The sequence below is a fragment of the Buceros rhinoceros genome, unplaced genomic scaffold, assembly GCF_000710305.1.
Source record: "Buceros rhinoceros silvestris isolate BGI_N320 unplaced genomic scaffold, ASM71030v1 scaffold10646, whole genome shotgun sequence".
In the NCBI taxonomy this organism is placed as follows: Eukaryota; Metazoa; Chordata; class Aves; order Bucerotiformes; family Bucerotidae; genus Buceros; species Buceros rhinoceros.
Window position 1 is genome coordinate 31,258 of NW_010418078.1, and position 15,244 is coordinate 46,501.

Genomic DNA, 15,244 nt, shown 5'->3' on the forward strand with positions numbered 1-15,244 from the left:
AATCAGGAGCCATGCCAGATGAAAGCAGAAGTTGGGTTTGAAAGATTTTTGCCATCTCTCAAGTCTTGAATCCTTCTTTAATCTTTTTCCTTGCATTTTTCTTTCCCAGGCACGTACTGTATTCTTTTTTCTTTTGCCAGTGCTACACGAAAAACATTTTCTCCCTTTCTCTGTTATCTTTCCAGTCAAATTTGCCAGATGATGTCTTTGAAAACGGAGTGGTGACCACTGAGAAGCGGCCTCTTTCGTTCACTTTTGGCGACCTGCCTTACGAAGACCGTGTGCCCCCTGCCAACTCAGCAGAGTCATCTTCTGCTCACGTCAGCTCCAGCCCTGACATCACTGCAACCCCCACCCAGCACCGAGCTCTCAAGTCCTCCAATAGCTCAAGCCTGGACTGCAGCAGCAGCGACTCCCGCAGAGACTCTGTCACTGAGCCAAAGGACCTGCCGTCCCAGGGAGAGGGGGCAGTGGTTGAGAACAAGACAACCCCAAGGGCAGCTCCTGAAGTTTGCCAAAAAACCTCTGATGCTGGGAGCGATCGTGTCTTTATAGAAACAAGTGTCCCAGTGTCTCTTCTGCAAGACACGGATGAAGGTTCAGAGCTCAAGCCTGTGGAGCTGGATACCTATGAGGGCAATATCACCAAGCAGCTGGTGAAAAGGCTTACATCAGCAGAGGCACCCGTGACCCCAGAGAGGCTGCCATGTGAGGGATCGATTAGTGGGGAATCAGAAGGATATAAGTCTTGTCTTGATGGAAGCATTGAAGAAGCCTTGCAAGGGCTTCTCTTAGCTCTTGAGCCACATAAAGAGCAGTATAAAGAGTTTCAGGACCTGGACCAAGAAGTGATGCATCTAGATGACATCCTAAAAGTGAGTACACTTTTGGAAAGTACTACCCTAAAAAAAAAAGTGAGTGGGTAGCATCTTCTCCTTCCTCCCAAACACCAAAGTAGGGTTTTTGGAAATCAGTACAATTCCTCAGTAGCCATAGATTTGCTCCTGCTTGGAGCAATCTTTCACAGTGTTGTGTTTTTAAACTTTTGTCGGCAACGTGCTTACAGTAGCCTTGTACCCTCAAGCAATGCATCTTTTAATCTACTTGAAACCTGGGGGAAACAGAAAAAGGTGCAATGGCAGAGGGGTAATTAAATTATACTCTTCTCTGGAGAAACCACTTGTGAACCTGAACTTGTGCCATCCTGGACATCAGATTTAGCCAACCATCTATAGCTTTTGAAATCTCTGGGTCGCATCCTCGGTGGCTGTACTTTAGCATGCTACCCCTGAACTCTGTAGAGCTGTGCAAAACTACGCCAGCTGAGGATCAGGCCTGTAGCCATAGAAACTGAATTTTCTAAATTGCCAAGAAGCACAAGTCTCACCGAAGGCTGCCATCCCCATGTCGCCTCATTTTCTTCCAAGCCTTTTCCTTTTTCCCCCATCCATTTTTAAAATGAGAGACACCCTGTTATTACACCAGGATGGACAGAAAATGTTGAAAATTAGAAAGAAGGAAAGGGTTTTGCATGTGTGTTGTTAAAACATTTACTGCTGCTCACTGTGACTCATATCTCCCCCAGCAATAATAACTCATGATGCATTACTGTGCAAAGAGTATTATATGGGAAATAATCATTTCAAATGCTTCATATTCATATGCAAGTTGGTCTGCTAGTCATTTAAGCCTCATCATTCAAAAACATGGCCAAGGAGGAAGAAGGGAAGCATTTCTCCTTCAGCATTTTCTTTTTACAAAGAAACTTTGTTAACACGCTTGTTTCCATCGGTGTTTGCAGCTGCATGGTACTTTCCCAAGTTAAGTGCTTTTCTGACAGCCTGCAGCCCCTGTTTTTTGCAGTATGTCCCAAGTCGGTTCAAGCAGACAAAGCTACCATTACGATTACTTTTTAACTTTGTGGCCGCTCTACATGGAGGTCAACTATCCAAGCAGCAGAGGGACAATGGAGACTGTTTATTTACAATCCTTTCATCAGAAGTTGCAAATGGACAGACATGGGATGGGCAGGAGAGAGGACGGATGTGTGCAGCCAGGTTTCCTGCATGCTCAAGACGGACGACTCTTCCAGATCTGCTTATGTCTGCGTGTTACCTGTTGATCAGCTTGCAGACTGACAGCAGCATCGCCAGCAGCTGTGCTGGGCTGCCCATGCAAGAAGGTTGGGCTGGAATCCAGCTGTGGCTGAAGAAATCGCTTGGCCATATTAGATGGGCAGAGAAATGAAGAAGCCCACATGTTGCTGTTTGCTTTTGCCTGAAGAAGCTGCACTAGCAGCCCTGAAATAAATGGTAACTAAAACCATCGGTGCTGCAGAGGAAGCGGAATACGGCACCCACCTGTGTCACAAATGTGTTGGGAAGTGTGTTCAGTTAGCTAGTGACTGTACAGTCAGTTTAAGGAGTCAGGCATTGTAGGTGCTAACATATGACCATTACAGCATTAATATTGTGTGCAAACAAACAGGAACAGAACTCCAAGCCCCTTCAGCTGTAGAGGAGCTGCTGCTGAGTCTGAATTCAGAGGCCAGTGCACTTCTTTCTACAAGCTGAGACAAAGTCCAGGCTCCTGCCTGGACTGGAAGATGTGACTTGTGTAACGTCACAGGTGGCTCCTGGCTGTTTCTGATCAAATAACCACGTAGTGCTAAAGGTGCTGAAGTCATTACGCAAACCAATGTTGATGATACCTCAAGTTACATCTGATCCTGCAAGGTGACCTGGAAGCAACTTTGTGGGTATGTCTGGGTGAATCACCACATGGGACGGGACCTTTGATACTTTGATACTACAGCAACAGCAAGGTTTTTGTCGCGTTTCTTGCCAGCGGTGAGATGGGATGGCTTCCTCCCCTCTCAAGCACTGTTAATTTCTGAGTTCCAATTCTGCATTTCTCTGTCACCTAGGAATCTGACGTCTAACTGGCTTTTCCTTGAAAAGTCACGTGGCGTCAGAGACCATAAAAGTCCTTTCATCCCATAAATAAATGGGACCAAATTAATTCCTGGCTAAGGTCTGTTGGAGTTACATCTGGAATAAATCCGATAGTGCCATTGGCTGTGTATAAATTTGCTTCTGTAGCTCTAACAGCAGTTACAGAATGTGCCTTCCCCTTTCAACTTCCAGTGCATTAATTGTCTCTCCTTTTGGAGGATGCCGAAAGCTGCATCACTTGGATTCAAGATGTACTTCTCATTTCTACAAAACACATTGAATTTTGTCTTTGAAGGTTTTCCTTTGGGGAAGAGAGGTGGTAGGATGGGGGAGATGGGGAAGGATGGAGGGGATTTTCCAGTTCTCAGGCTTTGATTGTATATGCTATGAATATGAAGGTTTGAAATGAAACACCCAATAAAATGACGTTTTAAAAATAAAATTAAGAATTTGAAAGTTTTAAGCTTTATCCTTTTTTATTATTATTTTGTTTTATTTATATTAGTAGTAGCTAATATCTGAGGTTTTCATTGGTTCGTTCTGCCTTTGCAGTGCAAGCCAGCAGTAAGCCGAAGCAGGTCCTCCAGTTTAAGTCTAACAGTTGAAAGTGCTTTAGAAAGCTTTGATTTCCTGAACACCTCTGACTTTGATGATGAGGATGGTGGTGGTGTGGAGGTTTGTAATGGTGGAGGAGGTGCAGACTCGGTATTTTCAGATACTGAGATTGAGAAGAATAGGTAAGTTTGCAGTAACTGCCAGCTGTGCTTATGCCAAACTGATAACCCAGCTCTTTGTTGCTAACAGGGGATCCCGGTGCACACGTTATTCGAGGAAGACTGACTAATCCTTGATGAGTTGATAGGGTTCCCTGTGGCTGCTGCATACAAAATCTTTAGCTTCCAGGATCATTTTTTTTCCCTGTTCAATATACGCAATTTGTCCTCCAAAGAAGGGTAAATTAAATTAAGATGACATCAGTACTGGCAGAGCCTCTTCCTTGACATAGGTTTGGACCTGGCTTTCCTTGGATGTAATTACTAATTCCTCTGTGATTTTTTCCCCCCCTCCCTTTGTCTTTTCTCTCTAGACGAATGAGTCTTTGCAGTGGATTAAGCTTGTCAGTAACAATAACACAGGGCCAGATTTAAGCAGCATGATGTAGGTTTCCTTTGGAATTTAAGAGTGATGACTGGTACTCTTTCATGGCCCTGCGTGTTACCTGTTTTTTCATCACTTTTGGTCTTTCTGAGGAAAAAAAAAAAGGAAAAAAAAAAAGCTGTGGTGTTTGTGCTGTGGTCTGCCATTGTCGTGTGACCTTAAGATGCTGTGTTTCAATCATTAGATCCTAAAAGCATGCTTGCATCCTTGGAGCTAACATGATGCCCAGCAGGCACGTAAGCGGCACTAGAGCTGGGAGAAAAGAAAAGAACAGGGTTCCCTCATGCCCCACACTTTCCAGCCAGGGAGCAATTCTTCTCGCAGCTTAGCATGGACTGTGTAAACCAATTCCAAGTGCAAACAAGCGACCACCATGCAGTTCCCATCATCTCACTGCGTATCCTCTTTCAATGGTGGGAAGAAAAATTCGGGAAGTGCGTTGCTTGCTAAACTGGCACTCTGAGCTTGGTTCAGTCTGTGTTGATCTAAGGATCTGGCTTTAACTGGGCACTTTAGCATAAATTTACCTTAAGCAGCAAAAAAATTAAGATAGTTATAAGCTAACTTAGAAAGCAATTAAAGACTTTTAAGTTAAAGCAGAAGTTAAAATTTCTTTTTTTCCCGTCTGGCTTATCCCCCGACAGCATAGATTCCTGCTTCCATTTTTAGATGTGTAAGTGTGTGACTCAGCGTAAAGATTGCAAGTGTTGAAAACTTCTGAACTTGCAGCCATAATCCACTTGCCATCTGGGGACTGACCTTGGGCTTCGCGTTTAAACACAAGAGGGACCATTTGTACAACAAAACAATGTTGGAAATCATGATTTAAAACACAGCAAGACTATCTTTATGCTCTTACAGAAACAATTGGCAAAGTAAGCTGTACCCATTGTGCTTGAAACAGCGTATGAAAACATCATGTCCCTTACTCCGGCAGTGGTTTTCCTTCCCTTCTGGGATGAGCATTAAATTTGGCAGCACGCTCCGAGAGCACAGAGCTGTTCTTAGCAGCTTGGTGCTCGGGATGGCACAAACTATAATGGTGCTTAATCCAGAGCGACTGCGGAGATGATTCACCAACAGATGGAGAAGACTGTCACCACCAAGCACAGTAACTGCGGGTTAAAGAGGCTTGGTGTTGAGTCACATCGCTCAAGGCAAACCAGCCAGGGGACAGGTCTTTCTACCCCTCTGTACCCTCAGTGGGGACAGCCCTCCCACTCCCGGCCAGGGCAGCACTGCTGCTTGGTGACGTGATGTGCTCATCATGAGGTTTCTGGCTGCTTTCAGCTCTTCTGCCGTGCTCATTGCTTTTCACCGAGTGAGTGTCTCGTGTGTGTGTGCGTGTGTGTGTGTGTGTGTGTCTGCCCGCCCTACACTGACCTCCCTCATCCCTCCCCAGTTACAGGACAGAGCACCCAGAAGCCAGAGGCCACCTGAGCGAAGCTCTCACTGAGGACACGGGCGTGGGCACCAGCGTGGCCGGCAGCCCTCTGCCCCTGACCACGGGGAATGACAGCCTCGATATAACCATTGTTAAGCACTTGCAGTATTGCACGCAGCTCATTCAGGTACTGGGCCCAGCTCGTTTGGGGCATGTATTTTAAAGTTTTTCCTGCAGTCACTGGTGTGCCCACAACATGGGACAGAGCAGGCTGGCTCCTTCTGGGAGGCAGCAGGAGCACAGGGCTGGGGCAGGTGCCGTGCTGGGGTAGGAAGGTGGAACCCTTCACCCTCTACCAGAAGAGCCTCCATTGTTTCTGTCCTGGTTTGTCTTGGCGCAGACCTGACATGCAAACTATGGGGCACTTCGCCGGTGCCACCCAGCAGGACCGATGAGCAGCAAGGGAAATAATAGGGGCAGCCCCTGCTCTGCTTTACAGCAGCCACTGGCTTCGTCAGGAGGTCCTCAGTGAGATCTGTCCCCACATAAGGTAGCCCATGTCTTGAGAGGTAAAACAGAAGCTGTGGTCTCACTGTTTCACCGAGCTCCAGACAAGGCTGCCACATTCTAAAAGCAGAAACTATTTTCTGTGTGTGAGCTGGAGGGACTGTCTGCAACACACAGAGTGAAGACAGCACATGACAGCCCCCCTGGGACATCAAAGCTGGTGCTCACAACTAACTAGCACAACCTTTTAGAGGTTTCTTTTCCTCAGAGCTCAAGCACAGCACATGTGATTTTAAACCTCCAGCAAGCCACTGTAGTAAGTGAGGGCATCAGGGTTTTCCCTGACAAATCAAAACATACTGCAGCTTCCTCTCTGCAAATTTTTGACTCTTCCATTATACACATAATTAGCTTTATCTTCCCAAGATTGCTAATATTGAAGATTGCTCCAGTGATCCTGATTCTGGCACCCTTAGGGCTGAGCTGGACACACAAGTATGAGAAAAAGGGGGGGTGGGTTTGGTTTAAAGATAGGAGTACACACTAAATTTGCAACTGGGGGAGGCAAGCTTGAATTATGTCCACACCCTGAGCAGATTTGATATGAACAGTATTTACGTGGACTGCTGAAGAAAATGAAAATGTCAGCAGCAGGGAGCATTAGCAAGGAAGGCTAAAGAACCAAATTAATAAAGGCACCTGAATAGTTGATCAGAGCTGAAATGGAGTGGAGTAAGAGTGACCCATGGGCTGCTTCCAGGGAGGTGTGTCCTGAAAGTCCGTGGTCTATGTTACATGAAAGCCAGACTAATATTATTTTCTGGCTCTAAGGTTTATGATGATGGATTCCTTTAGCTTTGCACAGTGTATATATCAGAAAGTACTTATGCAAATTGCTGCTTGGATACTTCAGTGCCTAAATCTGGATGTAGATGTTAAAGATATAAGCAGCAACGCCTGTAAACCAAGACTATAAAATATCCCAGAGGCAAAAAAATAATTGAAGTTAAGGAGATCTCATGGTCCAGGCAATGCATTTGCCATTGCACTTCTTCAGGTGCCAGGGTGGGGTTTTTTTGGAGGTTTTTGTTTTCTTCTGAGTTTTTTGGGACTATTTTTTGATTCAATGACTCCTTTTCCTCCCTTCTCATTTGTCTTCACCAGCAAATTGTGTTCTCCAGTAAAACACCATTTGTGGCAAGAGACCTCCTGGATAAGCTGTCCAGGCAGATCCTCGTGATGGAGAATATCGCGGAGATCAGCACTGAGAACTTGGGAAACATCACCTCCCTTACTGATGGTAAGAGACGAGTTAGGGGGTTTCCTTCTGAAAAGGATTTGTTTGGGCACATTGCCTGCTGAAATAATCTCTGTGCAGAGCTCACCGTCACTGCAGGAGGTGCCACCATAGTAAGGTTGACCCACAGTTGCCAGCAGATACAGCGGTCACCAGAGTTGGTCAGGGGCTTTATTCTGTCTTCAGTGCTGGTAACCAGAAACAAGCAGGTGAGAATAGAAAGGACTTAACCTTATCCTGCTTGATGCACCGAAGACAGACAGAGGTTGTTGCTGTGGTGGGGACTCTGTGGTTGCCTGTGAAGAACTGAATTCTTTCTCCACCTCTCTTTCCTAAGGACAGGCAGGATCTGCCGTATGCTATCAGAGGCATAACATAACTCTTTGAACATTTTATCTATTTTACTTTCAGTCATCTCTGTACAGAATTGTTTAGTTATTTTTCTTGTTGTTTCATCTATTTTATTATCTTGGAAGAAACTGGCAAACAAGTAGTTATTCACCGTGGTGCACACTCTGGCAGGATAGGTAAATACCACATGGTGTATTTACTTTGTTTATCAGAAAATTGAGGCAAAATTGAGTGACTTACCCAAGGCCACAGAGCAGTGCTAGGACAGGAAGAAGTCTCGTGTAGACCATTTGCAATATTCCTCTAGTATTTTGTGGTATTTAAAAGGATGAGACATCAGTGTCAAGAACTGGATCAGGAGCAAATTTTCTCACATCCTACCACCGGAAATGGAAAAAACACGTTACAAACTTGGGGTGAGCACATGATCCCACTCTGTAAAAGTAATGGCACAGGCCAACCCACCAGTTAGTGGGCTGGGGTGAGATTTCCTTCTCTCTTACCATCTTTTCTCTTCTTCGATGCTTCCAGCATGGCTTTGTTTCATCATTCATTTTGTCTTCTCCACCAGCAATTCCAGAGTTCCACAAGAAGCTGTCACTGCTGGCATTCTGGATGAAGTGTACTGGCCCTTCAGGAGTGTATCACACCTCTGCAGACAAGATGATGAAGCAGCTGGATATCAATTTTGCTACCACTGTGAACGAGGAGTGTCCAGGACTTGCAGAAACAGGTACCAGCTGCTGCTGCAAAAAAATCGTATTGGTCATCAGAACGGAGAACAGTTGTGTACTGGGCTTTACTCAACATTCATTGTTTTGTTTTCCAACCCCTTGGAGGTTTGTTTGGCCATGGCTTCAAGCTCTCGTTTGAAAAGTAATGCTACAACTCTTCAAACAGTTTTGGTCCAAAACAATCAGATCAGTATAGGAGAAAAGGGTGAGGTCAGCAGAAAAGAAAATATTGTTTCAAGGTTCGTGAGCTAATTAGAAAGTAAGTCTATCCCCAAATACAGGTTTGTAAGTGATTCAGTGCAGTAGGAATCCTCTCACTTAATTTTACGTCTGTATAATGTCCATGCCCCATTACGCATCCAAGAGAGTCTGTCTGAATACAGGTTCCTATTTTGAGTGAGATGTACTGCATTGACTGGCTCTCCCTGGGACAGAACAGGGATGCAGGGTGACTTGCTCAGGTGCGGGCACCTACACTGTAGGTGCCTACCCAGGGCAGTACTTTTCTTCCTGCTCCACGCTACAGCACTCAAAGACAGCACCTCAGACTAGCTTTCTGCATGCCACATGCTCACGCAGAAACATAAAACCAAGCAAGGCCAAATCCTGCCTCGGTGCCCATCTCCCTGACTTCAGTGGCATTGTGGAGGTGTACCCGGCAGTGCATGTGGATATGTGTTTAGTGATTTGGGGTGGTGTTTGGGTAGAAAGGATGCTGTATTGATCAGATAGGAAGCTGCACTAGCCATCCATAAACGGGCAGAGGTTCATCCTTACAAAGATATCCTCTGGTGATGGGAGGTAGGCATGGAGAAGGTCTGACCAGCTTCCAACTTAATCACAGCCGAGGTTAGAAACATTGGGAGGTATCTGGCTCTGCAAGCACAGTTCTTTCTTTCTGGCTTTTAAGCAGACTGCGGCATTTTGCCAGCAGCTTTTGCTCTCTCTAATGCATGCCTATGTCTGTGGCTGCCTGCAGTCTTCAGAATCCTGGTGTCTCAGATCCTGGACCGGACAGAGCCTGTCCTCTACTCCAGCATGTCCTCCGAGATCATTACCGTCTTTCAGTATTACAACTATTTTGCCAGCCACAGTGTTAATGACCTTGGAAGCTATTTGCTGCAGCTCGCAAAAGAAGGTAGGTTATTTAAATTGTGGTGGCTAACGGGGGAGTAGATCAGTGTCCTGTGACCTCAGCACAAACCAGTTCAGCCCTGAGGCGGATTTTACAAAAGGAGGGGTGAGAGGAAGCTGTGCCTTGGACACTAAGCCTGAATGCGCCTGAACAGGGAAAGGAAAGCGATGCAGATACAACCTTGGTCATTTCTATTTCTGTATTTGAATGGGGAAAAAAATATGTTGAAAGAGTTAGTTTTTAGGAAATGGCTGATGATGGTGGGCTGGGCCCAAGGTCTGGCAAGTTTTCTGTGCTCACAGGTTGAATGACGTTCTGGTTCTTCCCTATCATTTATGGAGAGACCTTCTGAAGCTGAGCTCTTCTCAGGAGCCAAGGGATCACAGCACCTCAGTATTTGGCAGGATCTGCCACCGAGAGCTAAAGAGAGAAGCAGACACTCCACAGAGTGTGCTAGACTGCAGTCCCCGGCAAGCCAAGTTTTCTTCTCTGAGAAGAAGTTTGAGGAACCTTGCCTAGTTTTAATTTTTAGTTTTTGTCTGGGCATCCTGGGGGGCTTTTGCTCAAAAGCCTGGAAGGAAAAAGGCACTTCAGCCTCTGGAACACATGAGCTCTGGCTCTTGGTGGGAGACATCAATCTGCCTCGGAAAAGCTCTCACAAAGATGCCCTGGAAGGCAATATTGGGTGTCACTTGTTACAGGGAGGATGTACATCTTCCAACAGAAACTGAGGATTTGACAGGTAGGCCCTTAACTCTGGGTAGCCGTAAGCACTGCAGTGTCCCACCTAGCCCATCTACTCATCTCCTCCTTCGGAAGAACAGCCGAGAAGCTGGCCCAACTTAAATCCCAGGCAATTCCCCATGCAGACACACTGCAATAGGGATCCATAGCAATTGCTCAGCTGGGGATTTTTCATGTGCTCTGTGTGTATATTAAAAATTGAGGATTGCTAGCAGGGCAAGTAGCAATCTGAAATATTGAGAGGATAAAATAAGTAACAAGGACCTTCCTCTTGCACTTCTAGCCTCTGTGGTTCAGGTGCTGCAGTCAGTGAAAGATGGAAAGCTGCAGCAAAATGTGGCCAAAATAAACTCCAATAACCTTCCACCGCAGCAAGAAGTTTTGAGAGCTTTGGCTTTACTTCTTAATGAAAATAAAAATGAAGTCAGCGAGACTGTGGCATCACTTTTGACAGCCACCACAGAAAACAGGCACTTCAGGGAGAAGGTAAGTGGTAGAAAATAACCTGTTGCATGAGAGACCTATCATGGCATATTTTCTGCCTGTGTGTCTCAAATGTGTACATGTATAAAATACTTTCTCCAAGCTTGATTTAAACTGGTCCAGAGGGATTTCCCGTCTGCTTTTCCTGCAAATAAGCAAGTCTGTTTCTGCTGTTATGCCAGTCTGCTTCTACCTGTCATTACACTAAACAGGTACTAACCAAAACTCTGCAAATACTCACTAAGTCTGTGCTCCTCAGCTGTCTTCGGCATTTCTCCTGGCTTGTCTCAGACTGGGCTTCAGTCCAGGGCTTCAAGGCGACAGTCCCCAGCAGCACCAAAACGCAGAGAAGTAGGTCTGAGGGGTTTTTTTCCCCCAAAAGGAGGCCTGCATCTCTGGGACCTCCCACCGTTTCTGGAGAGGATGGACTGCCTTGGGCAAACACAGCTCGGCTGGGAGATGTAAGATTTGAGTCTGTCACAGATACCAAAGGCCACAAGCAGGGACAGATTAAATACAGAAATTAAAGAGAAGGGAGAATATGAATAAGAAGAGATTAGGGGTTGGCTTCTACACTTTCACGGCAGACCTTTTCCTACTATCCTTCTTTTTCCCTGTCAGGAGGAAGAGAAAGAAAAGGTAGTTGGAAGAGGAAAAGTGGCAGAAGGAAGGCAGAGGGAGGAGGAAAAGGACCTCACTCTTTACTGCTCTTCTCTGTCCATCCCGTCCCCTCTTTGCTTGCCCTCCCACTTCATCTTCCATTTTCTCAGCCTCTTGGTATCTTGCACTGTCTCCATCCCCAGCTTCATGGAGGCAGCATCTCAGGAAAAGTATAAAAGTATAACCTTCTCCTGGGAGCGGCTGGCTCACTGCCCGCAGGAAGGACCACAAGGTGCCTTGTATGAGGGCATGATGCAGCCTTCTGCTGCGTACAAGTTCATCGCACAGCCAGCAGCCACCGAGGTCTGCTGCTCACACTGGTTTGTTCACTCAGCAGTAGCTACTGATTTCTAGGACCAAGCAGTAAACTGGTCTAGCAGCTCCTGCTAACCTTGTAGTAATAGTTATTTTCTGTCCCCCTGGGGTCCATCCTAGCCTGTTCATACTATCCCTACATTTGAGAGACCATCTCGAGGGGCAGCTCTTGAGCTATCTACTTGTAGGCTCCAAGGCCCACTTAAAGCTCTTTGGCGATTTATGCGGAAGGGCCCTCACGGGTGTCGGATTGTGCTTCTCATTTTAACGTGAACTCGAGACTGCTGGACTATGGCCAGTGGCCTGGCCTGACTCTGCTGCAGGGAGTTATCCCACCGCGTTACTGTCACAGGGGCTGCCCCTCGCCATCCTACGCGCTCGCTGTCAGGAGGCGGCTGCGATCCCTCTCCCTTGAGAGGGCAGCAATGCCGCCACGCTCCACCCTTCTGCTCCGCACAGGGACAGACGTTTTCACCACCGCTCTGCTTTGTCTGTTTTCAGGCCTTGATTTATTACTGTGAAGCACTAACCCAGCCCAACCTCCAGCTGCAGAAGGCAGCTTGTTTGGCTCTAAGGTACCTCAAGGTAAGAGGCAAGGAATCCGCTGTGGCGCTTGGCTTTACTTTAAAGAAAGGAGATCTGATAGGCACGAACGACAAAACAGAAATCGCAGCAGCAGTAGTGTTTTTGTTCTGCATTGCCGCAGTTCATCCTGTTGCAGATACCGCGCTGTTTGGGACCAGGTCAGAAGCTTCACTGCAAAAACAGCCAGGCTCTGCAACGATGACAGTTTATCTATTGCATATCATCTTTTCCTCCCTCTCATACTGACTTTAGGAGACTTACTTCCACATCACAGACAAAAAAATTTTATTCCTCCATAGAGTCCTGACTGAGAGGGGAAAGAAAACCCATCCTGTCCCAGGATAACATCAGCTGTAACACACGTGGGTTGCAGCAGCATAAGGGAGAGACAGGTCACAGCTTGTTTTGTGACAAATAACTGGTACATCTGGGCACGACAGCACCTGGTACATTTTCTGTACTCCCTCCTCTGACAAGGAGGAATGAAAAACGCACTTTTGTTTTGGCTGTGTAGAGCCGTGGAAACAGCAGCTGCCTGAGCCTGACTGGTACTGGCCACTGGGGCAAGAACCATGTTCCGTGAGACAGAGGGACTGTTTCTCTCTCAGAACTGTCCTCTGGAGAATACAGCCCTAAAATGTAACTTTGTCCCAGCCAAAGCTGATACCACCCAATACATAGTGCAGTATTGATTAAATATGAAAAAGCTGTTTTCCCCTTAAGCGAGATTCTACCAGGCATCCTGAGAGGCAGTGGTGAGGCCCAGTACACCTCTGCTGCCTGCAGAGCAGAGCAGAGTGGGGGTTTTGATCTTGCAGGAAAAAGCAGACTGGGAACCAGTGGTGGGAAGTGGTGCTAGACACATTTCACTTGAGCAGTGCGGCTTTGACATGTCTTGAAGTGAGAATGGCAATCGCTGGGGTGAAAATACCTACTGAGGGGACATACCATCATGTGGGATCTTCAGAGAAAAAGCTGAAGCCTTTCTGGAAGATGTAATTTCAGAGATGGGAATGCTACAGCAGATAGATGACTGCAGATGAGCTACTCCAATGGCAGTCCCATCTACATCAAACCATGCTGGCCTCACACGGCCCCACCGTGAATCTCTCTGAGAGGTTTTGCAGATGGCAGCAGGCTCTGTGTTGCTGCAGCCCCATCACTCACAAGCACTCGAGCAGTAGTCTCCAGTATGCACTCAGCACAGACTCGCCCTGAGACAAGCACAAGTGACCACGTTGAAGACGGGGTGGTGAAATTTAATGGCTCTGGTTAGCTAAGCCCTCGTTCAGAGCATCCTAGACCACGCCTGTGCCCCTCAGATCAACAGGGCTCATACAAATACCGACTCTGTGGCTCAGCGCCTCTCCCATGTGTCACACCAGGGCAGTACCTGTCCTTCCTTTTGCTCATCTTTCCCCTTGTTGTATTAAATAGCCTGCCAGAGACACTACGACAGCTGCTCTCCCCAGAGGTAGGAGAGTTTTGTAGCAGAGAACAGGATTATTCCTTGCTTTCTTCCCAAAATAGCAGAGGCGAGGCAAAAACCTGGAAGTGTTGATGGGTGCAGGTGTCGGTGAGGAGCCTGTGGTGAAGTGACTGTGCCCTTGTGACACAGTTAGGCTGGCAAGAACAGCCTGTGCAGACCCTCCACGTTTGACATGCTCAGCGGGAAACTCATTTCCTTGACGCCTGTCTGCTGCTCATCTCCCTGCCATACCTTTACCTTGGCGCTTTTGTGGCCTTGGCCCACAGCCCACCCCCCAGGCTAGTCAGAACCAGCAGACATAGCTGGGCAGAGAGAATTCTGCGTGTAGCACATCGGGTGGGACATTTAGAAAGGGTCCACGCTGACAGCAGAAAATATGCCTCCTCCTAGATGCTCCCCCTCAGGGAAACAAATCCCTATCCTCCTGTCTCCACCAAAGCCCTTTCCTTGGAATGGGAATGGCAATGCCGAGGATGGTCACTGTGTCCATGTGAGGACATGGTTTTACAACCACGTGAAGCTGTAAAATAAAACCATGGTGTACCATGCGGTGCTAAAGCAGTTCTTTTCGCACTTTCCAGGCTACTGAGAGTATTAAAATGCTGGTCACACTCTGCCAGTCTGACAACGAAGAGATCAGAAAAGTGGCATCCGAAACCCTGCTGTCACTCGGTGAGTTGCCCATTTTAGGGCAGTATTTAATTTTCTTCCTTAACAGAGCAGCAGGTAAGACACCTGTGTTACACAAATGTGAAACTCTAAACTTTAAACTCAAAAACTTTACCTAAAGACTTGAAGAGGTTAGAAAATACATATTCTTAAAAACCTTTCATTTTGAAAATCATGATGATGAGCCCAAAAGAGAGAAAGTGAATTGTGTGAATCTGGAGGGGAAAGAAGAGAAGGAAAAATAGCAAAGGAGAAGTTGACAAACAGAAATAATTCATAATGAATTTGAAAATCAAGCAGCCTCGAGGAGGCAGGAGAGGCACACCGCCTGCTGCATCTCATACACCCTGCTCTGGGGGACCCCCCCATCACCCCTTTAGTGCCATAGTCACACTCTGGAGTGCCATTAGCCATGTGTTCCTTTAATCTAAATTATCTTTATATGCTTGTTTGGACAGACCATAGCCTGCAAGTCCTCCTTCACACAGTACCTCAGGCACCTTGTACTGACTGACCCTCATCTGTCCTTGAGACAACAGATACCCTGTTCATTAACCTGTAATCGAGCTGCATAACAGCGTGTGACTGGCAGGTGTGGCTGCACAGTTTCAGGGCAGCAGCACTTCCGTGGCACAGTAAAACCGTGTTTTTCTGGCCTTCAGGCTAGTCATTAATTTCTACTCCACGGGTGGGGGGGCGCGGTGCATGTGCATGTCCATCTGTGATTTTAGTTACACGAACTCTTCAAATAAATACACTCCCTTTCATTCAACAGTTCA

General features: G+C 46.7%; 1 protein-coding gene across 3 annotated transcripts in view; it reads left to right on the plus strand.

Moving 5' to 3' along the window:
- The window catches only part of FAM65B (family with sequence similarity 65, member B), a 36,409-nt gene that overhangs the window by 18,795 nt on the left and 2,370 nt on the right, over window positions 1–15,244 (plus strand). For 2 of the 3 annotated variants that reach the window (XM_010138398.1, XM_010138399.1), the window contains 9 exons: window positions 186–875; window positions 3,507–3,691; window positions 5,515–5,683; window positions 7,168–7,303; window positions 8,223–8,384; window positions 9,365–9,523; window positions 10,548–10,750; window positions 12,224–12,307; window positions 14,378–14,468. In XM_010138398.1, the coding sequence (XP_010136700.1) occupies window positions 186–875; window positions 3,507–3,691; window positions 5,515–5,683; window positions 7,168–7,303; window positions 8,223–8,384; window positions 9,365–9,523; window positions 10,548–10,750; window positions 12,224–12,307; window positions 14,378–14,468 (1,879 nt within the window). Of the gene's footprint in view, window positions 1–185; window positions 876–3,506; window positions 3,692–4,041; window positions 4,117–5,514; window positions 5,684–7,167; window positions 7,304–8,222; window positions 8,385–9,364; window positions 9,524–10,547; window positions 10,751–12,223; window positions 12,308–14,377; window positions 14,469–15,244 lie in introns of those variants that run through there. The other variant, XM_010138400.1, reaches the window with a different exon arrangement.